Source organism: Anopheles maculipalpis, chromosome 3RL, assembly GCF_943734695.1.
Source record: "Anopheles maculipalpis chromosome 3RL, idAnoMacuDA_375_x, whole genome shotgun sequence".
Lineage (NCBI taxonomy): Eukaryota > Metazoa > Arthropoda > Insecta > Diptera > Culicidae > Anopheles > Anopheles maculipalpis.
This window is the reverse complement of record NC_064872.1, coordinates 69823501-69850828: the sequence shown is the minus strand read 5'-3', so window position 1 is coordinate 69850828 and position 27328 is coordinate 69823501. Positions and strand designations below refer to the sequence as shown.

The following is a 27328-nucleotide window of genomic DNA, read 5'->3' as shown; positions in this document are numbered from 1 at the left end:
GATGTAAAGAGGGACAGAGTTTGAAGCGATGGAGAGAAAAAAAAGCTGTATACAGACACACTTCATAACACTTACTTCCTCACTCACGGGGTCTTAATTTGTGCAAATTATGTTGAATGAAGTTGTTAGCAAGTTTTGAGTTTGGAGTCGTTGTGTCTTTAAGCCGTGGATGGTTGGGGAGAGGTTTTTCCTCTTCTCTTGCCTTTTTTTTCGTAGATATTCGCACAGCTTTTCGCTGGATGCTGGAATATCTGGTCTTTTTTGGCAAGCTTAACTGCAGGAGGATTACTATTTATGTGAGAAAGTATGCGATTATGTGAATGTTGACTGGTGGTGTGTAGCCGAGCCCAGGGTTTTCTTAAAGTATCAAAACAAAAAAGGAAAGAGTGAGGAAATTGTTTTTAAAATTCTTTTTAAGTGATACACCGGATTAAAAAAGCTTTCCTTATTTTGCAAAGCTTTTTCCAAACCAAGAAATTCTAACCTCACCATCTACATGCCGCTGCTAAGCAACCACAGCTTGGCTACGATGTTTTCCTTGGTTTGCAAGTAAACCACCAACTTCTTTGACATTTCCGTGAAACTCGCCGTTTCGAGCAGTGTATCCAATTTTCTAATTAGTTTTCCCTGTTTCCAGCAGTCGCTTTACGGTCGCTTTTCACGAACACTTATCGATTATTTGGCTGTTTCGGTTTGGGGAAAACTTTACCTATTAGCAAAACCACAAACACACATACAGCCGTCACAAGCGTTGGTTGAAGGTCGAGGCAAGGTTCACTAAAATATTCCAAACGAAACTTCCGAAGAAATGGTGTAGATTCTGCAGCGAGTAAGTTGTAGCGTGTTTTTTTTTTTCATTCTCACCAGAATTGAAGACGTGGCGCCCGAAAGAAACTGTGCTGTCTGCTTACTTTCGGTTCAAGGCAAGCAATTGAACTGGCATTGGTGGATTGGGCCGTGGCAAAGAAGTAGCGCGCCCGTTCGGAACGGAACGGAAACGTGATTTTGGTGCCAATGAGAGGATAAAACGATGGGTAGCAGTAGAAAATGGTTACTGAAAAGCGTTTCGCCGCTTTACTGCCTGGCGTCAATCGTTTCCGGTATCGTTTTCCGAAAGTTTGGTCTGTTCGGTAAATGTGCTCCATAACGAGTATCCTTGTGGTAGGATGTGGTACGGTTCGAAAAATGCTCGAGTCGATTTCCATTCGACAGGCGAAAAGACAAAACAACATCCGAGGTCGAGGTTTACCACAAACACAGAGGACAGTGTTGCTATCTTGTGGGGTTGTCGACACCCGTTATCGACAGGGAAAATGGGCCCGTGCCAAACGAGAAATCTGTATTATCTTAACGCCCGTGGATGGGTTGGGTGCTACTCCGTGTTAGGATTTTTGTTTCGGAAGAAACAAAGCAGCGAAAGGGGCATTCAAAATTCATGATATCACGATCCGAAACCGGTCGTACAACAAGCGGATCTGTCGTTCGTCTGTTGCTTCCTTCGGGTCCTTCGGTTGCGAGAAAATGGACACATTCTCATAAAATTACTTAATTTACAACAATATTTCATAAGCAATATAAAGCGAAGGAATTTATACCATCGTTGGAGTATTGTCATCGGAGATGTCGCACCGGGTTTAGTCTACAACCGAGAGATATGCGATAAAGGTGGCCGATCTTGTGGTACATAATTTCCCGTCTACCATCGTTCATGGGGTAGTAGTACGCTCCAAATGGTACGACAGAACTCAGCACGGTGTGGCACAATGTCCTGTTTTATACATGTACTATTATGATGCTCGGTCGTTCGCATCGTTCCGCACAACTTCTCCGTGCATTCAACAAACTCTTCCCCTTCGCTTGGGTAAGGAAGGAGTGAAGGAGTTTTCCCAGCAGATGTTTTCTGTTTACGATTTTGATAAATATGAGTTTTCCCTTTGTATTATTGCGATGAACGAAACATCGCCAACCCCAATAATGGGCTTAAGCGACGGGGTTACAGTGCATCAGCGGGTTGGTAGCATGTGCATGTTGGAAGAAAGCCGACACCACCCCAGCGTCTTTAAGGCAGTGCTAGAGGGCAGGCTTGTGACATTTATGAATGCCTTCTGGAACGCCTTCGGGCAGGGTTGGAACCGGTGCTGGCTGGTGATGATAAATTGATTTTGCAGATGAAATTGTTTATAGTTAGGGGTTTTGTGGTGTTTGGTTGAGCGTTTAATATATTTATTACAATAGAAAACAGGAGATGGGCCTTCGGTGCTTAAAGGGATGCGAATAAATTATGAAGAGAATGGTTTGTTTCCCTTCGATTGTTGGAGCTTTTAATTCAATTTTCAACAATTAAAATACATACGAATGTTGCTTCATATCTTTTCTACCACAGTTTTACATGAAAAGAGAATTTTAATTAATAAAAATGTTTCACTGTAAATGCGATCCAGTTCCTTTTCCCGATAATCCCCACATGGCTCTCTATTTCCCTTCAATTTCCAGGTCTCATTCCTCCTTTAAATGTCCGCACAATCAATTGCATGCTAATGTGACAGTGTCCGCACTCACTCGACAGTGAACAAACAAACACGAAAGTGTTTGGCGGAAAAGTGGTCCACTGTCAATTGGTTTTCCGTATATTGGTTGTCACAACGATTCGTCCGACGCCATTTCGCATGAGGGCACGAACGATGTGTGTCCCTTTGCCTTTATCTGTCTTCTCGTCCATCCCGCTGTAGTATGTTTGTTACAGAATTGAGCAATCGACACCAGCGCGCACTGTTAATCAATGATCCGTGCGACGAACTAAAGGATGTTGGCGTTAGCAAAAGGCACTCACCGGAAGTGAGACATTTCAAATCACCGCCGGTAAATACGGAGAACCGGCGACACACCAGTGTCGCCAGTGGGCTGGAACAATTGGTTTGGATTTTATCGAAGCATCAAATTAGATTCGTCGACGAACGCTTTACGCGCGCGCACATGCACATGATTTTCCCTTCTCCGAATTTGCACCACGCGGTGGAAATGGATTCCAGCTTTGCGAATGAAATGAACCACATCGGGCTGGGCTGGCATGGCTGGGAGAGAGGAATCATTGATGCAAGCTGGTGCCGGTTTTCGGACGGGATTTTGGGACATACAGAGAAACGTGCTGATTTTACTGAGCAGCACTAACCCGTTTCGCTGTTTGTCACGATTTCGGTCGTCGTGGTTGAACGTTGCTACAATTTTAGCTTTTTTTTTCGTGTATTTGTTTGTAAAGCAGCCTGGGGCCATTGTTGGTGGTAAGTGATTTCGACGAGCTAAAGTAAATGTACAACGTACAACATGCATTGTGCGTGTTTCAGTTGTTTTATTGTTATGGAGGGTGAAGGGAGCTTTTGAAGCAAAGCGTTCGCATTGCTATTGAATTTCACTATAATTTAATAAAATTGCTCTTTTTAGCTATTCATTTAGCAATCGCCCATTACGGAGTTTTGATCATTTCCGAATTTTTTAGCATCTTTTCCTAACTGACTTCAGTTAGAATGTGAAAAAATCGAATTGGTTACAAACACTAGGTAGGATGGCTTTTCAACTGGGAACGCTGGGAAAACCGCGAATCAGCTGGGAATTTGTTTAAATCGGGAAAATGTCGGTAATGTCTCCGAAAATTCGCGAAAATTCTATTCGGCACAATACCATTTTGATACTCACAGTGTAACATTTGCAAATCATTTCTATTTACCATGAATTGTTTTTCTTCTTCCGTTGTCCTTACGCTGTGACCCACAAATGATGTGCTCCTTCGCCTTCCGCAGTTCGGCGATTCGGCGGTTCAAATCTCATCCGGACTCTTCGTCTGTCGTGATGAATTGTCTATCCAAGAACGCAATATCAACTAGGCTTTTAAAACAATCAATGGCCGGCATTGACCGAGAAGATGAAGACAATCACCCAAAATAAGCAGCCAACAAAAGCATCGAATAGATTCTGTAGAAAAATCCTTCTTGTCTCTTGAGTCTTGAAAGGTCTCAAAATATTATTATTCTAGTCTAATGTGAAATCGTGAAAGTACATAAATTTTTGTAGAATGCTTCTTTGCGACGCAAAATTAAAAGATGCATTAAAACAGTTGTCTATTTAGTTTTCCACCATAATTTTGATGTCTTTATTATGACCTTTCTCTCTTTTTTGCCCAGTGCTCACCTTTTCCACACGACATTTACGAAAAGCTTCCTCCATTTTGCGCCTTACATTAGAACGCGATAATATATTGCATGTCTGTTTGCCATTTACGGTTAAACTCACCCATAAAACTGGTAACCTTCAGCTGCTTTTCTCCGCACTCACAACTCCGCAGTAGCACAGTCACATCCCATAACCATCAATCTGATGTGGCGAGTGTGTGACGTACCCTCCGTACACACGCACTTGTTTGGGGGTTTGCTGTCATCAAGGTGCGAATAATTAAATTGAATATCACTTGCGGATTATGCGTGTGTGAAAGTGCTCTCGTTTTTCATTCCTACTCCATACATTGTCCTTCCGCATTTTGCAGGGAGTAGTGGGTGGTTGGAGCGGGTCGGGTTGGCAACATTTTCTCTAATTATGATCCCACTTGTTATGAAACGAATTTCAATTTGCATCATAAATTTCATCCCAGCGTGTAGTGGTGGGATTAAATGCTGCCGGTCTTCCCGGTTTGCTCTACCCGGCAAAGCGGCCCTGCTCTTGCGGAAGTATGAGGAATAAAATCTTTAAAAAGAACACACCAACGCTGTACCACCGTTTAATAGCATGGCTTGTGTCTCCTTTTCATTCTCGAGAAAATCAGCATGGATGCTGCCAGTGACAGTTGAGGCAAATTGTGGTTGTAAATGAATGAAGAAACAATTTACCAATTAGACTGCGTCAGCAAAATGAATTTTTGCTGACATGAGGAAAAGCTTTGGCGTTCTTACTTTTCCCCGTTTCCATTTGTTTTGCAAAGTTTTTTTCGCGTGCGCATCAATTAAGTTATGGTTCGAGTTGGTTTGGGGTGCAAATCTCCAACAAAGCCAACGCTTTAATCTGATTAGTGGTCGTTCTTCCAGCAGCGGCAGCATCAGCAGCGGATCGTAGTTGTGTTGATATTTAATTATGTTCTTTGTAGTGCTGATTTGGTACAATTCCCACAAGCTGCTTCAGTTCGTGCCCGGGAATGCTGTGGCCTCATTAATCCATCTCTGCCGCTACGTTCAACGTTCGCTGCCCAATATGCAGATTTGATGCAACCGATTATCGAGCTTCTCGAACAATCTGGACACGCGCGTGATGCAAGTTGGGCTGTGCTATGATTTATGTACCACCCACCGAGAGACCCACGGAGTGCATTGGTCCGAGAAGTGTCATAGTTAATTTTGTAATCATCGTCTTGCCATTCCGCCGTCCGAACGGTTGAACTTCCCCAGAAGCACTTGGGTGAGGCGCACGGTAATCAATATTAATTAGCACGTAACAATAATATTGTTGACATTTTGCATTGATTGGCCCGAGTGGGCCGTTGGACCACTCCGTATGAATCCATAATGTGTAGCGACTAGGTAAGGCTCGGTTTTCTTCAGGTTCATCTGGTTCAGCCGGAGACACCTTGACGTAACCGCACACCTCTTGCAGTTGAGCGGTTCCGTTACGTTGCACGGGGCTTAGTTTGTGGTTTGCGTGTGGGTTGATATTAGATACCGATACCGATCATCTCTTCTCCAAGCTTCCATTTGTTTCAACCTGCTACTAGTCTGCGGTACGTTTGGGTTCGATGTCTGCAAGTACAGATAATTAGAGACGGTACGGTACCGATCAGCTAGAGCGATAGTTGATTGTGGTTAATTTATGGCGCCAGCCAACATTCCAAAACACACGGAACCTTTCCGGAGTTCCAACGATTGGATTGCTTCCGATATAAATTCTTGAACTTCCCAGCCGTATCGGTATGTTTCGAAACTAAAATGAGGAATTTATACGGCACAGTTCTGGAATGTCTATTCCAGTACTTCGGAAGGAAAGGAGGAAAAAAAAAATCACACACATCTTTAGTTTTTGGATCCAAAACTACGGAGTAACTTTATTTCTTTAATAGCTGCATACTTTTATGGTCAGCCCTTTTGTTCGCCGTACTTGTCGAGTTTTGTTTTATTGAGCATCGTTTTAGCATAAAACCCTCTCGACCTTAATAGTCTGTGCACCGTCGTAGCATCCGTTCCGCATGAAGTGCTAAACAAACATCCAACTCCGATTTGGCGAGTTCATCTTGCGGAAAGGACACATTCGGAACAGGAAAGTTGGACCATTTAAGTTCTGGAGACCTTTCCCGTCACCCTTTTGTTGGGAGGAGGACCTTGTGAAGAGGCAAGAAAGTTTTTAGCTTTCTTCTACCAACAAGCCCCACTCGGACACGCTTCCTCGCTTTCTTTTTTGAAGATCCAACTTACAGTCAGTTACTGAAACTTCTTGGATCCCCTGGTTCCGGCTATCTGTCATCGAACGTAAATGTGGTGTCTCTTCCTGGGAGCTGTATGTGTGTGTTTGTGTGTGTGTGTCTTAGGCTTATGTAAGATGCTTCGCATATCAAACGCTCCCGGATGAAAAGCTCACTCCAAGGATGTGTCCAGTGTAAAGGCAACAAAAGAAAGGATACCGACACAACTTGTGACCGATGTCATTTTCACGGCCTAATGACGTTACGCCGGTGACATTTATTTGTGCCCCCCGGCCACAGTCCCCATTCAATGGGACGTGTTCGTACATGCAGGGTCATAAAATGTTGGACGTTATCTCTCCGGCTTTAAGCTATAAGCCTCTGGCCCGGGGTCCGGATATGTGATACTTGTGCCAGTGTAAACAACGTCGTAAAAATCATAGTTCTGTTATGATTGCGGCCAGTTTTCCGATGACGAGGGTTTTCGCTGAAAGGGGGAAACAATCTCGTGCACGTTGTTGTGGGGCTGGTGTTTATGTGTGCTTCCCGAGCAATGCGCCTCCACCTGTGTCTAAATTGCACATCATAACGAGGGAAGGATACTGCTGGCCAGCCCTTTCCTGCTGGGCACGATACGAAGAACCTGAAAGCATGAATTGCTTCCTTTGCCTTTGTTCGGGGGATGGGATGCTGATTTCCATTTTGGCAGCTTTCTTCCGGCAAACGGTTCTGATGGGAAGGCATAACCGGCGTTTGAACATACAGTTCCCTGTGTTCACAATGTAACATCGAAAGGGGCTTTTTTCCGTTCACTGTTCCTGCAGTCGTTGAAAACAACTAAAATAATTGTAAAACGGTCTGCACTCATATGGTTGAAAACTTTTCGATGGAAAAAGCAAGCCCCATCACACACACACGAACCTGGCAAACTGCGTAGATCGCTTTTCGAAGGCCGGGGAAAAACATCGGGCCCTGTTTTATGCAAATGAAACATCAAGCGTGAAATATTTTTCCACCCCCATGGACGGACGGACGTGTTCTCGGAAGCAACATGAACGAACTGAAGCGAGATTTATGCATCCTGACATGCAACCTCTCCAACTACCCCAAAAATGCATTAATCTGTTTTGCGAAGAGAATCTGGGCAATGGTGGGCAATACAAATTTTGACTGTTTGAAATTATGACCAAAAACCAGCCATCAGTCATCGGGGAACGGATCGGATAGAGAGCGGAAACAGATGGAAAAAAAAATGCTATTGAAACATTGAAACTCATGCCCATTCGGTGTTGTTTCGTTGCGAACTCATCGGGTCAAATAATTAATTAATCCCAACTACATACACGCACATGACATCAGGATTTTGCGATTAAATTTGCCATTATTGATGGTGGCTTTTAATCATGTTCCTTCGTTTCGGCAAGCATTGTTCAGCAGCAGGCGGCAAGGCCACCGACGATGATAATGGCAACGCACCTGGTGCCTCGGAAAACATGTGTACACACAGACGTGGCGCAAGAGTGTGCCTTGTTACAATGTTGTTCATGCGATACAGAAAATTGCTGTTGACAATAAATGGCATTTGTGCGTATGTGCCAGTTCTGTTGTGTCTTTTGTGTTTTTCTTGGAGTTTACCCCAAGGTTGGTCAATTCAAATGAAGGGTTCAGTGCTATAGGATTTTTTGCTTTGTTTGGAAAGGTTTATGTAAGTTTACAGCATGAATATAAAGTTGTGATGGTGTATGATGACTTTAGTTGTAAAATTACCCTTTTTTTACCGATCTCTCTCAAACATTAGAACTATCAGAATTTGACAAATGTTTAGCTAAAATTTATTGAACGATTCATGTTAAGTATATGAAAAAGACATATCGTTGGAGCAACATTTTCTGCCACTAAGAATAAAATCTCATATAAAATTCTCGTAAAAAAAAAACCAGCTGAAGTCATCATGAACTTCATGGTTGCAGTTTTAGCTTATATAAATCTAATTAGATCTCCATTTTTTCACCATCATCATTACCATCACCACAACCATAACCAGAACCGAGTATGCCCGGGATAAGGCAAAGAATAAGGAGGAAATGCCTTATCAATATGATTATAAAATTTATTCAACACAAGCGGTGTGGACAATACGGCACTGGACCGTCATAATTAATTATAAATAGATTAATAAATAGATCTCCATTTTGTTACATCTACTTCTTGGCCTGTTATGGGTTGAGCTTGGTCCTGAACTGTAGTCTTTCTTCCACGGCTGCATTCGATTTCCGACAGTTTCGATTTCACCTGATCCATTCGACGAATCTATTCCTCTACGCCTCGTGCCAAATGGGTCACTGTAGAGTACCTTCCTGGTAGGGCATAGGTCCGTCATCCTCAACACGATGGCCCAATCCGGCTTTGATTCTCCTTCAGCACACGCCCTAGTCACACACCGCCAAAGAGAGTCCTTAGGCGAGTGCATTGGCGTCCTTCGTCAACATAGTTAAGGACTCGTACTCCTAGAAGACTATCTGAAGTTCCAGTGTGCGATACATCGTGCATTTCGTGTGTTGCTGGAGTCTTCTGGATCGTGGGAGTTTATAGAGCCCGTAGCAGGCACGATTTCCCTGAACAATGCGGCATCCGACTTCGCTGCTTACGTTGTTGTCGGTCAGTTACGATCGTATCAAGGTAGCAGAACTCCGTCACAGTCAATTGAAACGCTGCTTCCGGGTTCGAGCGGTATCACGTTCAGAGTCTTTGACTTTTTCTGCTTTTTATTTATTTAATTACAACTGCATGAGGAGCAAAGCAAAGTGATGACAATTTGCGATCTATAGGCTTCGCCTTCACAACTTCAAAGAAACTGCACCTACCAAAAGAAAGCAATGTTATTTCTTCATAAACTACTTCACAGTTGTATGTTTTCTAATGTTCTAATGCTCCACTCTAATTAACAAACTTTTTCCTTCTCCTTCACATTCCAGTTCACCCTCGGAACGGTCGCGCAAGGGATGCTGTGGCCACTGGTTCGCTGGTCCACCGCTGCGAGCACTGATAGCGGTGGTGGCGCTCGGTGGTGTTGCCTGTGCCTTGGGCGGTGCCGCACTCGGAGCAACGGGCTTGGCCGGTTCACCAACGTCTCATCTTACTGCTGCCTTATTAATGATAGGTAAGAGTCCGTTTTCGCCCACTTTTACTCACTGCAAAAACTTCAAAACTTAATTCGTACAGCAAAAAACACACAATCCAACACTAGCGCTTTTCCGTTGTAGCATTTCAATTCCCGGCACTTACCCGCAGCGGAAAGATCGCGCATTTGAAAACTTTTCATGCTTTCTTCGGGCCAAACAAAAAACTCTCCCAATTCAGGACGGGGTAAAAGAACACAGGAAACATCTGGTCCAGGGGAAATAAAAACAGAAGCAGGAAACTTTGTTGTCGATTGTCTTTGGATGGTGTTTGGTCGGTTCTCGGGAGGTTCTTTTTCTGTTGCCGTTCCGCTTTTAAGGGTTCGTGTTGGGATGCTGGTGTGTCCCAGTAGTGCACAGTAGGCTAATGGTTGGACGGCTCTGGCAAAATATGGCAACCGTAGCCGTAAATAAGTTCCACCGGGTGAAAACTTGGTGAGATACATCAGTTCGGAAGTGGGATGTGGCGAGAACAGGCTGGCTAAGCTGAAGGTTAGCCAAGTAGGATGAAAAAGAAATGTTACGCCGGCTGCGAACATTAAAATGCAAATTCTAGAGTACCCTCACGCGGAAGAAATGACTCTAGGTGAAAACTTTGCTTCATTTATCACCCGGCAGCCGAGGATGAGGACGAAGTACGTTAAGATCTTATGGCTTTAATTTAGCCATTGCTGGGTAAAATTGTCTTTCGTTTTAAACCGAGCATTGTTTGCTGTTGCAAGATTATGTTGTTCCGAGAGTATGGGAGGGGTTTTCGCTTTTCCGTTTTGTCAGGCAGGGACAGTTTTCAAAGCCGAAAAACTTCAACAAGAAATAGATTGATTGAGGTTATAGTCCATAGGAAAATAAAGAAGGTTTGCTTTTACGAATCAGCCGCACCGGTCCGAGGAATTCGATGAATAGTAAATCATCATTATCCTCAAAATAGGATTGATCACGAACCACAAGGGTGTTTTTGCGTGCGTATGAAACGCATTCGAGGAGCTTTCACGAGGGAAACTCTTGCGTACCAGGTGTACCTAGTTGGATTTATTTTGCTCACCCCAAAAAAAAACATCAAATTTTCCCACCTCAAAAAAAGAAATTTTCGGTGTATGTGCCCCTGTCTGCATCTGAATCGAAGCTGAGGTTCATAAAATATGAATTCAATTTATTTATATCGATTTACGAACTGCGTACTGCGTGCTGGAAAGTTTTCTGGTGGGCATTTCAGGGTGCCAGGGGCAAAAAACAGGCCTAGAGGGTTCGATATAGTCACTGCTCGCGAGTCTGTATGTTGTAAAAAAACGCCCCTTCCCCCAGAGCCCGACGACCGTAGTGGGTCTTGAAAAACGATTTAAAAGGTCCTTCATACGGCGAACGGTGAACAGGCTTCAAGTGTTGCAAAAAACGGCAAAAGAATTATATTTTTTTGTCCAAATTTTCCTCGTTGAGGTGTGTTTTTCTCCTCTTCTCAGCGGTAACCATAATCATGCCAACGAAAAACCTATCAATTCTGCCCCAAGGAGTGTACGGCTGCTGGAAGGTTATAAAGTCAAATTTGATGTCAACCTGTAATCGATGTTGCGAGCGACGACGTTTTGCAGTGAAGCACACCATTCGTTAAGGGTCGCACAAGAAAGGTGCCGACCGATATGAAAATTGATTGCTTTATCAAGTTGTTGAAATTACTTTAAAGTATTTTGCCAGCGGGTCTTACTTTCGCAAGCTTTCATTCTATTTTTGGAACGTTTTTTCCCCGTTTTGTAATTTTGTTTTGCATTACAAAGCTGTTTTTCTTTCACTTATGGGTTTCAATTGCACGAAAACATAGAAAAAGAACTGCCATAAAATGATACCTTTCAGCTGGCAACACTGTGATATCACGCTGAGCTGCAGCACTGTCGAATTGAGTGGAATAAAAACAAAAAACAAAATCTGTGTCTGCGTTTAAAAGCTCTCTTAACTTTTGTGCAGATGCAAGAGGTAAAGCTAAGCAAAATGGCAAAAAAAAAAAACGAACAATGTTTGACTTTTTGCGTGTTGTGACGGGTTTCTGTGGTGTTATGTGTGTTTGGCTGTTTGTGCGTTGTTTGGCAACACAAAACCTCCGTGTCTCGGAAGCTAAACGAGCATATCCAGATTCGTGTATTTGTGTGTGTATTTTTTGTTTTCATTTCTGACTCTCCTAGGAAGCGATGTCACACAAAGCACACAAAAAGTATGAGCAAAAGCTCAAACCACGCGTGTATCTAGCAGCCAAAGAGCCAGAGTGCGCACATCAAGAGATAAATCTTCTTCTGTCGTTGGAACCACAGCGAATCGGAACCAGGATGGGGAGGTACACCGGAAACAAAAAAAAAACCCGGAGCCAATTCCTGCTGGCCGCTCTAGCAGTGTGCTGTCCACGGTGGACACGCTGGCAGAGGATAAAATTATTTGTGGCGCTCTTAAAAAGAAAACAAAAACCGAAAGAGAACCGCTCCACAAATCGGATTTAGTTTTTATTCACCGCAGATTGCTTTCGGGAAACCTCCGTGAAAATGGCATCCGTGGATGGGTGTGGATGAGTGTGGCTGTGCCTTTTTTTTTCGCGCGCTTTGCCTACATTTAGGGTGCACGGGATGGTCGGTTTTGATGGTCTTTTCTGGTAGCTTTAAGACTGGCGAGGAGTAGCTTTATGGCATACATTCCCCAAAAAAACATTCGGGATGAATCTGTATTCGTTAGTGACCTTCCCGGAAAACAAAATCTGTATGTGTGTTAGAGAAAGAAAAAGGCGGCCTTAGATAATGCCTTAGAGCTGTTTGTATGAGGTGATAGGAAAAATTGTTTGTGGTTTTCCCAATTTTCCGAACTTTAGGTTTGTTTTTATTGATATCCATGTTGTGCGCCTCAATTGATTGGTTGAACTAATTTATTCGATTGATGAGACAGAGCGATATAAGGTCGGCATATTTGCTAAATTAAATTGAAATATTTAAATCACTCCAGCATTTAAACAACATATCATCAGTGATAATTCCACTAGTAATTCCTGTTTTGTAATGTTTGAGCAATAAACAATGCTGCGATCGCAGGTTTGAAAGATCCCTTCCATTTTTCAGCCGAGCTCTCGCTTATCACACGATCGTGACAAACACAAATCCTCTTAAGCAACTAAAATGTTTCGGAAAATGCTTCACCGATGTGAATAAAAGGAGGACACAGAAATACATACACTCACACTAATCGCAAACCCCTCCCATCCCGAACCGGTTCGAAAGCGTTAAAAAGGCGTGAAAACTAAGCACGGAAAAACCCGTGCTCCCGTTTAGTGTAGCTCCGCCATCCCTAGGATGATAAATATGTTGCAATTTTTATCCCTTCTTTTCCCTAACGTTTTCTTCTGTCCTCTGCGAACACTGCAAACGGTGGCTCACCCAAAAAATGCTTCCACGAAACCGTATGCAAGCAGTCGAAAATTTATGGTTTCAATTTAAAATGCAATAATGATAACGACGAGAGTGTGCGCCGGTTCGCGCGAACAGTGGTAGTAGTAGTAGTACATCGAATAGCGTGTGCGTGATTTCTTTCGGCACGATTTTCTTGTTCTGAACCGGGCTTTTGTTTCCAAAACAGTTTGCATTTCTATCCCGAATGGGGAAGGTTTTCCTTTTTGGCATTCCAGTTTTCTATTCGCACCTCCTGCCAGCAACAGGATGGATGGAGGATGTTTAAGGTTACGAGCGAGGATTGACCATTTGTTGAGGTGTGTTGTGGGGAACCGAGAAGGAGAGAGGAAGGGAGAGGAAGGGAAGGGTACGATTGTAGAATTGCTCACTTGAGCATAATCGCTGTTAACTGAACCGTATAATAATCCGCGTAGCGTAGGTTTCGCGGAATGGTTTGGAATTAAGCAGAGGCCTCAAACAAAAGAGCTACTTGAGATCGGGCGGGAGGGGATCGTGTAGAATGCAACAAAGAGAAGGAGGACAAACAGGGGTTTGAATGTTGCAGTTAAACTAATTTCCCCGATAGTGAGCGATGTAAGGTTATGAAATCGCTTAAGAAGATAACTCAAGAGGCAAAAACATGTGTAAGGTTCGCCTAGAAAGCTTTTGTTTGTAAAACCAATTTGATAACTGAATATTAAACACACTTCATTTAAAAACAAATCACTTAAAATGCAACCAGAAAGGCATTAAATTTAAAATACAATTCCCCTCGGTGAACATCGATTTGATGTTTAACAAACCAACTAACTCTAGGCTAGATTCTCGGCCAGCAGCAGCTGCTCAAACGGGATAGCATTAAAATTAAATTTCAAACAAAACAACGTTTTTCTCCCGTTCCTCCTTTGGCAGTATACATCATGGTGAGTGCTTGTTTGTTTTCCTCGAGTTTTTTTTTTATTTCGAAATGGAAAAATCAACAAAACTCCAAACTCGGTAATCCTGCATCCGGAGATCATCGTCCTTATCTTCTGGTTGGTTACCATAATCATCAATCTACACACACACACATACAGACATGCAAGCCCAGGAAAATCTTCATCTTCGACATCATCAGTCAGCACGAAACTTTCTCCCGGTTTCCCGATGGAGAATACTTCCTCAACATCCGGGGTTTTTTGCATTTCCCTTCCATCACACACACACACACGCTTCCCTACTGCAAACAATTTACTTTTCTAGCGCTTCGAGTGGATAGAGTTTCCCTCTCTCTCTCTCCGCATTTCTCGTCTACCCCATTGTTAGCTTATCATCAAAGATGCAATTTTGTTGCAATTTTCAGGCCACACAGTTGCCGGCCGATGCGATTCGAGTGAGGAGGATCATCTTTCGTCGCTACGTCGCTGCTTGGCAAAAAGTGCCGGAAAGTACGTGTGTGTGTGGCTTGGCATTGCTTTTGTGTGCCATTTGGTCTTTTTCTTCGGGATCGTTCACGGCACTTTGGCTGTCGGTGCTTCTGTACGGGATCAGAAGTACAAGCGATGGATTTTCAGCCAGGAAATAGTGAACAGCTTTTTTTGAGCTTGAAAACTGATCACTCTCCAGTACCGGAAAGTTCCGGTTTGCTGTTTCGCTGTTCCATGGCGCATTCATAGATTATAAGAGAACGGAAAAAATAGGATCCGAAAGGATGTCTCTTCTGAGTGGATAGTGGAAACATTAAACACTCTCCTAGAAGTAGCGTCCACTTAATACGTGGTTGTGTCCCAATGTGATCGTTTAAAATTTAACAACGCACACTCATTCAAGCACACAAGTATCATGCTCTTTAATTTGGCCAATTTGAAACTGTCTCTCCCAGTTAAATGCTTCGTTTGAACTGCAACAGTGCAATCGCAAAAAAAAACGTACTCACACCTCTTCAATGTCGATTGGTTGATTGGACAGTAGCACACACAGTAGCTGAATAGTGGTGGAAGCAAACGATGCATTTTCCATCGTGCAGCTTTTTTGTTTGCCCCTGGTGTGCAGCCAGGCGTTCGAATGCAACCACAACAACAGTAGCAGCATCATGGCTTACATTCTAATTACCGCATTTCGGAAAAGCCGCTTGCCAAATGACTCTCAGCGGTGGATTCGCATATTTATGCGGTGGTATTTTTATAGCATAACACCATTCGATCGGACACGATGGTGGCAAAAGGGAGTTGCGCTTCCGGGCGATAAGGGGGAATCTTTTATTGTCGCTGTGTGTATGTGTGTGCAAGAGTGGGAAAAGCAGGAAAAAGATTTTCTAATGCACCGTATGCAATACACAAACACACTCGTGCATATTCCCGATGGAATTGCAGCATGCATTGCTGCAGTTACCGGTCGGCGGGAATTGGTCATGATTTTGAATCAATCTAGTTTCACGTCACGTGCGATTTGACCGCACCCGGCCAGCCATACCTCCGTGGACATAGGGTGGGTTGGTTTTTGGGGTGTGTTGGATACGGCTACCATTTGTCCATCCCATTTCCATTCCAACTCAATTCGATCGTGGTTCGAGGTGATTTGAGGTTTTGAACGCCTAATTAGTGGATACTACACATGCATGAGGTTGGGAGAAGGTGGGGTAGAGAATGGTAGAGGGAAAGAAAGGAAGGAGAAGGAAGGCAGTGGCGAGGGTCACCGATGTTTTAGCGCGGTGTGCGCGGTACTGTTTCGGGTTAAATTTCGCGCCTGAATGACGACAATAATGAGCGTTTAATCGATCGTCTGCTCGCCGGGCGTTTACGGATTTATTAGTATAATATTTTAGTCGCATGCTGAATACCGTGCATCGGTGCTGCTTTCGAATGGGTTTTGATTGCGGTTGGTACTGGCACTACTGTGCGCTGTAGAGCGAGGATTGTGGTTAGCGATTTGTGGTGCCTTAAATTTTATGTTGTCATTTAAATATGGAAGCCGAAGCTTGAACACACCACGGTTACCGGTGGCGATGTTTCCCCTTGCTGCGTTGAATTCTACACTCACAAATTAAAGTACCTTTAATTGAACCATAATTTCTAACGCCATTTATCTTCATAAAAAGGAGTTTAATTCGCTTTACATGAATGTATTCTTTGTTTAAACTAAGCTACTATCGATAGGATGGATGTTTTTGTTTTGCCTCTCGACTAAAAGGTGCACTTTTCTCCTTCAATCGTGCACTACAAATCTGAAGCTCAATAAGATGCTCAATAATTGTCGGTAAATTAAACACTTTGCTCCCTCCCCCCTTTCCAAGGATGCAACCCGGTTCGATTGGTCTTAATTACAAACAATTTTTCCGGTAAACAATCCCCCTTTCTTGCTTCTCCTTACTGTATGGTGTACTGGAAAAAAAAACCGGTCCAAAGTTTCCTTTCAAACTGCACCCGTTTTGCGACCCAAGCCGAGCAGGCCAAGAGCAAGACAAAGAAAGGGACAGAGAGAGAGAGAGAGCGAAGATGGGTCGGTCGAGTTTAAATTTATTGCACCCTTAATCCAGCAGATCGATAGCGCCGTGTGGTGGTAGCTGCTATACGATGGGAAAGTGTAATAAAACGAAAGTCCATTAAACTAATTGTTCACATTCCCATTCCGTCAAAGGAAGAGGTTAGTTTTATGGAAGGAAAACAAAAATAGGAAATGTTGAAGTTCACACAGGTGTTGATGGGGTGGATGGGAAGGAAAACAGGTATACTTTAGCAGCATTCATCCCAGAACATCATGCGGCCGGCGCACAGGATTTTCTAAGGAATCCCGGTCGAAGTCGGAATCTATCGAGCGAAACGATTGATCTTGCTCTAAACTGGGTGCAAACGATCACGGAACAATGTTCGTTGCTAATCTGGCTGCATCTTAAATCTTCCCCTGCTCCCTCCTTTCACCTCACCCCTTCTGTGCTTCGTTGTACCTCTTCCCTTTATATTTTACACCAGTATGACCTTATCTCGGTTCTCTCGTTCCCCTAAAAAAAGTAACGTAACAGTTAACGTAGTTGTAACAAAAAGTTGTAAAAAAAAAAGAAGTTGAGTGGGCGAATTTCCCGATGGACGCGTAATTCGCTCAGTTACGAGAAAGTGGGAAAAAATATAGAACCATCTCTACAATGCATTTAGCAGTATTTTTCCTCCAATTCACACCCAAAAGACCCATTTCCTGTGCTTTAGATACCTACCACCTACTACAAGCAGCAAATTGGAGCGTTAGGCGTTGGCGAAGCGGTAACGAATTGCATAGTGGCGCGGCAACCTCAAACGCATTTCTGGGGAACCGTTGCCGTAGGAGTAACGCCAAAGCAGACCGTCGTGCCGTGAAATCTTCATTTTAGAATGGGCAACATTTACGCCCCTCCGGTGTCCCTTTTTTTCCCCCGGATGCAAATAATGATTCACCGTTTGCAGTTATGTTGAGCTAGCGGGATGCATTTCTAACCCACCCGAACGTTTAGAGGGCGTTGTTTGGGCGATCGAATGAAAGGGTTTCCAATTACTATCGCTGTAAGCATGGTAGGCGGCCTGCGACAAGCTCATATGCAATATGTGACCTACTTTTTGTGCAAAATTTCTACTCCACATTGATTAGAATATATGTAGCAAACATTCACCGCACGAATGAACTTCCCTTAACGAAGATCATTCGTGTTTAGTGGTGCTATAATTTGTGCTATAAATCTTCTCCCAAATGAATCTCCCTCCCTGAACAACACAGCACCAAAGGCGGTGTTTGGGTGCAAGGAAGCGATCGATTTTACTTCAATTCGGTACACTTCTATTGCTCAATAGCAAATCGAAACCATTTTTTTTTGCTCTCTCACAAAACGGGTTGTGCGGTGTTTCTTGTTTCGAAAACCACCGAGATCCGAACGATGATGGTCGTTGTGATGTGTTCCCAATTCGAGCTGGTGTTTCGAGCGGCGCATTCTAAACACAACACGACGACGACGACGTACATCACAACGGCGAGAGAAAAAAGCTGCCTTTAGGAAGCGAAAGAAGTGTTGATGATTTATGATGATGCAGTTTCGAGTCGGTGCTGTGTGGAGGATCCAACCATCGGCACCAGGGCACGCAAATTGTGTGGTTGGTTTGCTCTTTATGTTGTCGTATTTTTCTGGTCTGGGCTCTGATTATGATTTATGTGTAGCGTGTCGGCTGTGACAGGGTTGTGCGCGTCTTCCCGTACTTCGTGGGGTCGATTAGTGCAATTGTCTCAAATGGCAGTCTGTGGTACGTTAGCGTTTTCCCACACACTAATACACATGTAGTGCCCATATGAAGATTTGCAACTGGGATGCATGGGAAAAGTATTTGCCGCAGCTGTGTGTACTGTGCCTGCAAATTGTTAATCCAATTTCCATCCAAAGAGTGACAAGAGAAACATGCAAAAAAACAAGACGATTGGCTAAACCGAACATCAGTCAACAGAAGTGCTATCAATTAAGATTACAAACTTAATTCCACCCGATGCCACACCGGGACACCTTTAAAAGGCTTTCTATCAGCTGTTTCCATAACCTTTACGGGGTCACTAACTAACAACATCTACAATGGAAACTCACAGCACCTCGGAAAGGTGGCTCTCAGCATTGCGTGAAGATTTGTTGCGAACATGTGGATTTCCAAGTCTCCGAACGTCTGATACTTACTTCGTACGGAAAGCTACGTTTGAGTTCTTACGCTCCCTTCCCCGCTGTGATGGTTGGAAGTTTCAGTTTTATCCACAATACCCCGGTCATGATTTATGAATGAACATTCCATTCGTCGCTTTCTTCTCGAGAAGCAGCATTCCGGCAAGAGACAGCGTTTTTTTTTTGTTCTTTCAACCTATGTGTCTCTGTTACCATTAAGCAGATTTAAAAGAAAAAGCAGTCGCTTTGTCGCACGTTTAACCATATGATTCACGAGCCGGTCTGTGTGTTTTTTGGTCGGTAAAATGGATTATGTTTTGAGTTCCCTCGTTTTGTGGTAAGCTACAGGCACGAAACGTTCTATTAAATCAGAGATGCCACTCTGCTTAATGTCTTTCAAAACCTTGCTCGGTTGGGTCTGGTGGTTTTGTAGGATTGAAGCACATTTTTAATAATAAATCTCATATCAACGAGTGTGAAAATGAAATAAATGGAGAAATCTTTTCCTTAAAAATAAATTCCCCCCTTTTCAATTTTCTGACGTAACTTTGGAATTCGTGACCAAAGACCACAAAAATCGGTTAGCATCGGTCATCTTCGTCACGTTTGTGGTTCGGAAAAAAATAGGGAGAAAAAATTGAAAGTGTAGACAAGACCAAAAGTTGGAGCATGAATAATGTTTGCTTGATTGTTCCCTTTTACCTGTGTCCTGAATCGAGCTTTGGGCCACATAAAAAATAACGCTAAAAACACACAAAAAAGTGTTAAACGAATAAATTTCCTTTTCAAAAACGTTTAATGTTTTTTGTTGTGATCGATCGATAGCGGGCTGGGAAAAACTGATCGATACATTTTCTTTTTCTTGTGACCTTTGCTCACTCAACTTGCAAAAAAAATGTGAAGCTTAAGAAAATGTTTCCTCCCTTATTCAGTTCCCTCATCCATACTTCCTCAGTACATTCTTCTACTGCTTTTCGTACCCGTCTTCTATAGTGTCTGATATATTTTTCACTTTCATCACTCTCCCATCATACTCTGTCAGGCATCGATGATGATGCTGCTGCTGCTGCTGCTGCTGCTGCTGCTGCGGTGTGATCTTCTTGCCCTTCCGGTATTTTTGCTCTCCTCCATTTATCATCCTTGCGGGCATCCTTCGCAAAAGCCGAGCGGGCTGAAGGCTGTGCTGGCATTTGCTTGTCGATTTCCTGATACGATATCTGATCAAACATGACGTTCGCCGTCGGTCGGGCACGAATCGCGGTGGGGGAAATTTAATCCCCCCTCCCCCTCATTCCTGAAGCCACTGATGATTATTATTAATTTTAACTCCGGTAAAGAAAATTGAATGAACGATGATGGAATGAGCTGAAGGAAGGCAGAGGGTGGGAGAGAAATGTGGTCGGACAACAGTGTAAGAAGAAAATGTATTGAATTGAATTTTCCTCGCCCTTTTCAATAGATAAAAAATCTCACTCTCATCAATTGAAAATTGTTGAACCAAAAAGAGGAGAATAATGCGAGAAAAATGGATGGAAATGAAAGTTGTCTGGTAGGGTCTGAGGCAAGAATGGGTGTTCAAGTGGGAGGAAATATTGAAAGGAAAAGGGAAACACTTTAGGATGCTAAAGTTTTGCTTCGTATATCGGCAATAAATAAGCTGTAATGCAGAAGAAGGCAAAAATAAGGATTATAATTAATGTCCTTTTTCTTTCTTTTTTTCGTGCACGAAAATGCACGTGAGCGATTAAAGCACGGCAAAACGCCGCCTGTTGAGAGGATTTTCCGTTACTTTATCACGTTGGAACAACTTAAAGCAATTGTTGCCCAAGTTCTTCATTAAAACGAAAACAATCGTCTGCATTTTGTTAATATGGTTTCTTTGTTTTTCCTTCTTTTCCCCCATAATCAATCGCTGTGTGCACGCCTTTCCCACCATTTCGGAACTTTTCGGAGACTGACAGGAAGCAATGTGACAAAAAAGCTTCACTAGAACAAACTACACGGAAGAGGGGAGCAGAAAAAGTAACTTAAAGAGGGGGAAAGAAAGAAATTAACATTTTAATTAAAAAACTTTACCCTGTTGAGCGCCTGCATCTGTATTTGTTGGTTGCGTTCTTTCCGGTGAGAGCGAGTGAGCTTCATTAGAATTGCATCACATGGCGTATTGTTGTTGCGTTACACGCGGTTACCCGTCCATCACACACACACACACAGATGGAGTTTTCAATTTTCCCGCTCACGCTTTCCATCGACCGTTAATATCATCATTAATATTTGTTTTTTTCGTTTCTTTTACTCCCTTTTTTTAACAGGTGTTGGCGTGATACTAGTGACAGTGAGTGGGGCAGCGTGGCGTATGACTGCACCGGGTGCACCGCCCTGCCTGGGGCTCGGCTCGACGGTCGATCTGGGACGCTGCTCGCGCAGACCTTGCGGGCGAGGTGGCAGCACGCCGCACGGATTGTTGTACCCTGAGTTTCAGCATAGGCCACCGCCACCATCGTACCAAGCGAGTATGCAGGAGTACAGATTAAGGTACGTTCAGACTTGACACAAAAGTTTTAAGTTTAAGAAGAAAAGCTGGAAGAACCTGTCTGCATAGGTTTGAGATGGTAGAACTTATCTTGAAGATACTTTAAGGATTTCACAGTTTAATGTACAACAAGCAAGGCTAGAAATAGTCAATCAAAGGAAGGGATGATAGCTCAGAATAGTGAACGATCGGTTACTTTCTAATATCCAAGGCAATTTGTAACTAACTGGCTTTAGGCCTCCCTCAAGGTTCCTTCCCGCGCAAGTGTCTCGAATCTATGCAGACTCTTTCTTTTTATATTTTTTCTGATTACTCATCATTACTCAAGTACACGATAGTAAAAATTAAACAAAATGTTAATATCTCTTCGTTGGCTTAACGTGCTCCAGGCTCATGCCGATCATTAGAATGGTTTGTCAGGCTTGTCCACGCCTTGTAATTGGGAAGTCTGAGGACTATGATAAAACGATCTGGATGGGATTTTAATCCATGTCCTGAAGTGAGAAGACAGGCGCCATTGTCGCCTCTATCACCGGGCCATCCCATCAACCACTTACATAGCTCAATATTACTTGTTAATCTTAGTTCCCTTCAGATCCTATTAATCACTACACAATTTTGATGTCTATGTGTGTCTTGAATTTGAATTTGTTGCATATTGATTGTATTACCTTTATATTTTCATCATCAATAAGCTTGAAATCGTAGCGTAATCTTAGTCAATAATCATAAATCAATACCATTAACTCGGCCGGTTTGGCCTCTCGACGTGTTTTGAATTACCGCGTCGTGTAATCTGCCTACTTTGCGACCAACAAATCACACCAAAACAACTGCAATCGCCCAGCTTTTGACGCCCACGAAACCGCGGTCACATTTGCACTGTGATAAGAGCATGAGTATGCGCACGCGATAGAGAGAGAATTGCATCGGAATTTGGCATATTTCACTGCCGGCGGCCAGCCCGATTGTCTATTGCGGTTTTGGGCGTATCGGGATTCCGTAGGTATCGTACGTAGTAGGCGATTGTGTGTTGCAAAAGGATCATTAATTACATCAGACACATCCCATCCCATCCCTTACAGCTGGGCGCTAGCCCGATACGGAATACCGATTGAATAATGTAATTACAAATTAAAATAATCGCTACAAATGCTGTACAGACTGTGTACTGTGTGTCTGGTTCGATTAGTGATGGTCCAGCCTGCTGCGTCTACTAAACGCCGCTGGTGCCATCTGGTGGTGGGAACGTGTAACCATGGCCTGAATGGGTGGAAAGTGTTTAGAACTTCCCGAGGAGCGGGGCTCCTATTTTATGCTTACCTTCAAGTGATATGTAGCACCATGGTATATGTGGTCCGTAACAAAAGCCACCGGGCAGACATGCTTGAAACATGGCCGGTAATTACCCGGGCCGTGTCGGGCTACATTTATCTCAATTACTCTATTAACGATACGGTACATGCGGAAAGGACCGAGCATGAGAACTGTAGAGTATACGGAGGTAACAAACATCCACCCGAAAAAAAAAGAGGAGCAAAATAAATGTGTATATGTCTCACACCTCTAACTGGAGGACTGTAAGGAGAGAGGGTCCTTAATGGAATGATAGAAATGTATCATCCACAAGAACGACGCTGAAACATTCTTGAAGTGGGCAAGTGGAACGTTAAGGAGGTTTTCTCAGGACTAGCGTATTAAAGGATATACTTATGTTTTTCTTATTCTCTCGTCTTCATCTCTTTCTTGCGTAGATTGCTGCTGCTGGACCGGGACCGACAGTCGGGAAGGATGCGTAGTACGGCCTCACCGCCACCGACCTATCGATCCAACGTGGGAAGCCTTTTAAGGTGAGTAAATATGGTGGTGCGAGAAGCGGGTTGTTAGTAATGCAGGAACCCCAAAACCAACGGAAGACGACGTGTTAACGAAGTGTCCTTGCGATGCTATTTGCTTGACGTAATTGATTTGTCTTTCGGCTTCTTAGTGGTTTACAGCCGTCAGCATGAGAATTCAATTATAGGATGCCCATTTTTTTACTTTCTCTCTCTCTCCTCTTTTGTAAATCTGGGCCTGTTCTTCAAGGCCAGGAAGCCTAAAAATGTGTCATCACTCTCACACGCAGCTACTTTTGGCTTTATTAAAAATAATTGTTTCGTTCCCTCAGTGCTCGTACTACTGGCACGTGAAATTACAATGATTACATTTATGGGACCTTTGTTTTTTTGTTTGGTTCACACTTTACCCTTTTACATTTGACGTGCTGAACCACGAAATGAAATTTTCCAAAGCCGGACACATGAAGGCAGAAAAGGGGGTAAAAAACCAACGCGTTTAATTGATGTTTCGATCCGTTGGGTTTATTCAATATTGATGACATATTTTAATCGTGGGCTTTAATTAACTTTTTCCATTCCATCGAGCATGCCGGGACGATCGGCCAGTGTTCGACCAGACTGATGATTGGGGCGTAACGGTTTTTGGTGTTTGGTTTTTGATAGGCAATTTCATACAATGAGTTTTTTTTATTTTAATCGGCCCATAATTTGCTCTTCGTGCTGTTTCCCCTGGTGCGGTGACCGGGTTCGGACGGACGATACGGTGTTAATTATGTGGGAAGCATGATTGAAAGTTTAATTTCGCAACGATGTGACGTATACCCACGCACACATAATACGCACGCACTAGGCCCACTAAAACAACGGGGAGGATCTCTTCTAATCATAGCAGCCAGCGTGCGTGTGCGCGCGGTTTGATGCTTTGCTGTCAGTTGTCAACAGTTGTGTTACCCAGCGCGAGCTGCCTCATCATCACGCTTCGGTTCGAACCGAAGCAGCAATTAAAACTGATTTCTATAGGCTTCATTTTATCTGGCGATGAAAATTGTGTTTATATTTTGTTTTCCTCTTTTTTTTTGTCTGCCTCTCGTTTTAGAATACCCCTCAGCTCGCGCTATAATAATGGCAGCAGCAACAGCATATTCGGTGGCATTAGTGGCATAATCAGTGGTGCCGTCGGTGGTGGAGGAGGTTCGAGCAATAGCGTGAACAATGTGCCACCACCCACGATCCAGGCAGATCTGCAAGTGAACAGCTCACCGAACCCGTACGGTTCCGATGGCCATAGTACGCTTCCGCCGAGCTATCGGTCGGTAAATCTGCAACCTTCGCCAACCGTTACGCACGAAACACTTCAGCGGCCATCTCAACCACCTACCGTACCCGGAGCGTCATCGAACGGTGCCACTTCACCGGCCGGGATTGTGCATAGCGGAAGCAACCGTAGTACCGTGGAGAAGGAAGCGAACCTAATAAGTGAGGATAATGCGCACCCGGCGACTGGACCGAACCGTACGAGCGCGACGGGTGTGAATCATCATGCACCGTCCATAATTAAAATCGACGATCGATGCAACGCGACGGATGAGCAAACCGGCGTCAGTTCGCGACAGCGAAATTCAATTCCCAACTCTGTATCTCTAATTGATACCGGTAGCGAGGAACCGACGGTGTGTAGTGGCGAAGCAAACAGTGCCGTTGTCGGTAGCAACAACGCGGGCAACATAAACAGCAATAGCAGTAGGCTCTGTACGGATGGCAGTGTTCCCACCGCAAACGGTAGCAGTAGCGTGCCAGCAGCAGCTAACGGCAGCAGCAAGGATCTGGTAACGATTGTTACCATATCCGGCACGATCGAACCATCTGCAGCTGGGGCTTGCCGGTCGGTTTACACTAGCGGCACCAGCAGTAGCTCCGGCAACCAGATAGGTGCCGGAGGTGGGGCCACATGTACATTATTAAACTCAAACTCAACGCCACTGTTGGCCACAGTTATACCGGTCAGCAAATGCACACCAACCATCACCACCACAACAACGACAAGTGCAACGACGGGGAATGCGTGAAGAATGCAGCGAAGTGGGAAGGATTTTGTTTTTTTTTTTTATTTAGTATACCCACACAAGTTACCGGAAGTACGGCCCGAACTAGGAGGAGAGCAGTTTCACGTGCCCGAACCTGATAAGCCATGAAAATCTAGTTTTTGTTTGCTTCTCGTCTCACATCCAATCCATCCCCGGATGTCCCTTGCCAAAAGCAGAAGTTTTTAGGTGCCTGGGAGTCATCTGTTCCGGGAAGGGTTGTGGCCGCTACTGTTGACTTCCTGTTTTTTTTCCCCGAAACCCGAGGAGTACCGACACAAACCAACCGAAGCACACGCACACATATGCCACGGTGTACCATGTGACGATGAAACTTTTCTTTCTGATTTCCATTTCCAAACGGAAATGGCCTTTTTTCCAAGCGATAGGAAGATTAGAACCACCCAAACGCTGGTCGCCTTTTTGGAGCAGCGCTTGAATCATTAAACACATGTAGCGTTGGGGATTTCAGTAGAATCTGTGTGTAGCGCTGGCATATAAAAGCCTGTTACTTAAAAGGGAAAATGGGGTCAGTTGAGGCTACTTCAACTACTCTCGGGAGTTAGTTCGCTCGGTTGTCGAACCAGTTTGTTAGCTAAAATTCGATATTCTATAGCAGTCCATTTATTTAAATGTCAGCTCTAGTAGAACGTCAAGAACAAACTGTCAAATTTAACAGCTAGTAATTTCCGTTCGTTAAAACGCTGTCAGATTCTGTCAGCATAGGTCTGTCAGTAAAGATCGCTTTCTGTCTAGAAGCGCTCTCCCATACTAAAAATCCGGACAAGCGAAGTTAGAAGCAAGCGGACGAAAACCCATCCGTTTACCCAATTTAGCGTCACTCTAGCAGTGGCGCGTAATGGTTAATCCTGACTTCAAATGGCATCCCTCCCTCTTAAAAAGTCCTTCAAAGGAACCCGGACGGGACCGGAAAACACCGTCGTCCCCGTAGCACTTACAATGGGATCGAATTCCGGTCATATCGTGTGACCCATCCTCCGATTCGAAGGAAAGTAGTAGGTATGTGAGAGTAAAATAGATTAATTTTTAATTTAATATGTGCCTGAATTATGAAACGCCTCTCGGATGCGGCTCGTGCTGTGAGCGAGCGAGCAAAGCGTGTCCCTTCACATACTATGTGGCTGCAAGTGCAGAAAAGATGGACGGAAGTGGCCATTTTTTCGGGGTCAGTTTTTGTTGTTGTTGTTTTTGTTGTGCCCAGTTACCCACCCGGATTGCGAGACCGAAAATATGAGTCGTTTATTTTTATGGTTTTCAATATTATAATTTTCCGTGGTGTATGTGTGTGTATGTGTTCCGTTTATGTCCTTTCCCTGTTGCGAAATAAAACCGCTTTAAAATGGTCACGGTCGAGATTTTACTATTTCCCTTCACATCGTCCGGTCACGTGTGTAGTTGCATTGTGGCTGTGTGCATTCTGTATTTTATTCTATCTCGTTAGCGTTATCGTATAATATTGTCGGCACCTTTTTGGGTTTCTCGTTTTTTTTTATAAATCAAAACATATTTTACATCACACCGAGGAGACACCCCACCCCAGCACCAGGATTTGTGTGTACGTGTGTGTGAGTGTAATCGTGTGCTGCTTATGTTTGTGTACAGTGCGGAGAGATGTAAAAATGAAATGTTCGTTTTGTTTTCCAGCAGCAGAGATGATAAATAGATGCGTTTTTATTGTTAGTAATTTAATACAGCATCCCCTATGGCGGGGACAAAATAGCACGAAACCGAAACGTGAATCAAAACCGCACCGAACACGGCTATGTCTGTGCGTGTGTGGTTTATCCTATTATCAGAATTACCATAAAGCAGAGGCACAGCAGATATAGAGCTAGGGAATATATTAAAACAAAGCGACAGAAGAGATGGTTAAACAGCATGCGGAACGGTGCAGATTAACGTGTATATGAGGATCGTGTTTGATTAGAATGACACGAGTATGTAAATGGATAGAAGTAAGAGGAGAGAGATGGGACAGGATGCGGACAAAAAGAGAGAGAGAGAGGGGGAGAAAGGTTCGGTGAATGTTAACTCATCATATTTTCATTTTATATGTAACCAAAGAGAGCATGAAAGAAAATAAAGAGCGAAAAATTCTAAAAATTAAATTCAAATTTAAGTTTGCATTACGGCTTAACAAATTTCCAAATCGAAATATCACATGCATAGAATAGTTTTGCTATTAATATTGTAAC

The 27328-nt window shown here is 43.6% G+C and overlaps 1 protein-coding gene across 1 annotated transcript in view; it reads left to right on the top strand.

Annotated features, from left to right (window-relative positions):
* Positions 1–25097, top strand: part of LOC126560928 (uncharacterized) — a 114161-nt gene extending 89064 nt beyond the window's left edge. Inside the window, exons 3-6 of the mRNA XM_050216878.1 lie at positions 9406–9590; positions 20973–21195; positions 22948–23043; positions 24128–25097. Coding sequence (XP_050072835.1) covers positions 9406–9590; positions 20973–21195; positions 22948–23043; positions 24128–25097 — 1474 coding nt within the window. The remainder of the gene's footprint in view (positions 1–9405; positions 9591–20972; positions 21196–22947; positions 23044–24127) is intronic.
* Positions 25098–27328: the final 2231 nt, after the last annotated feature.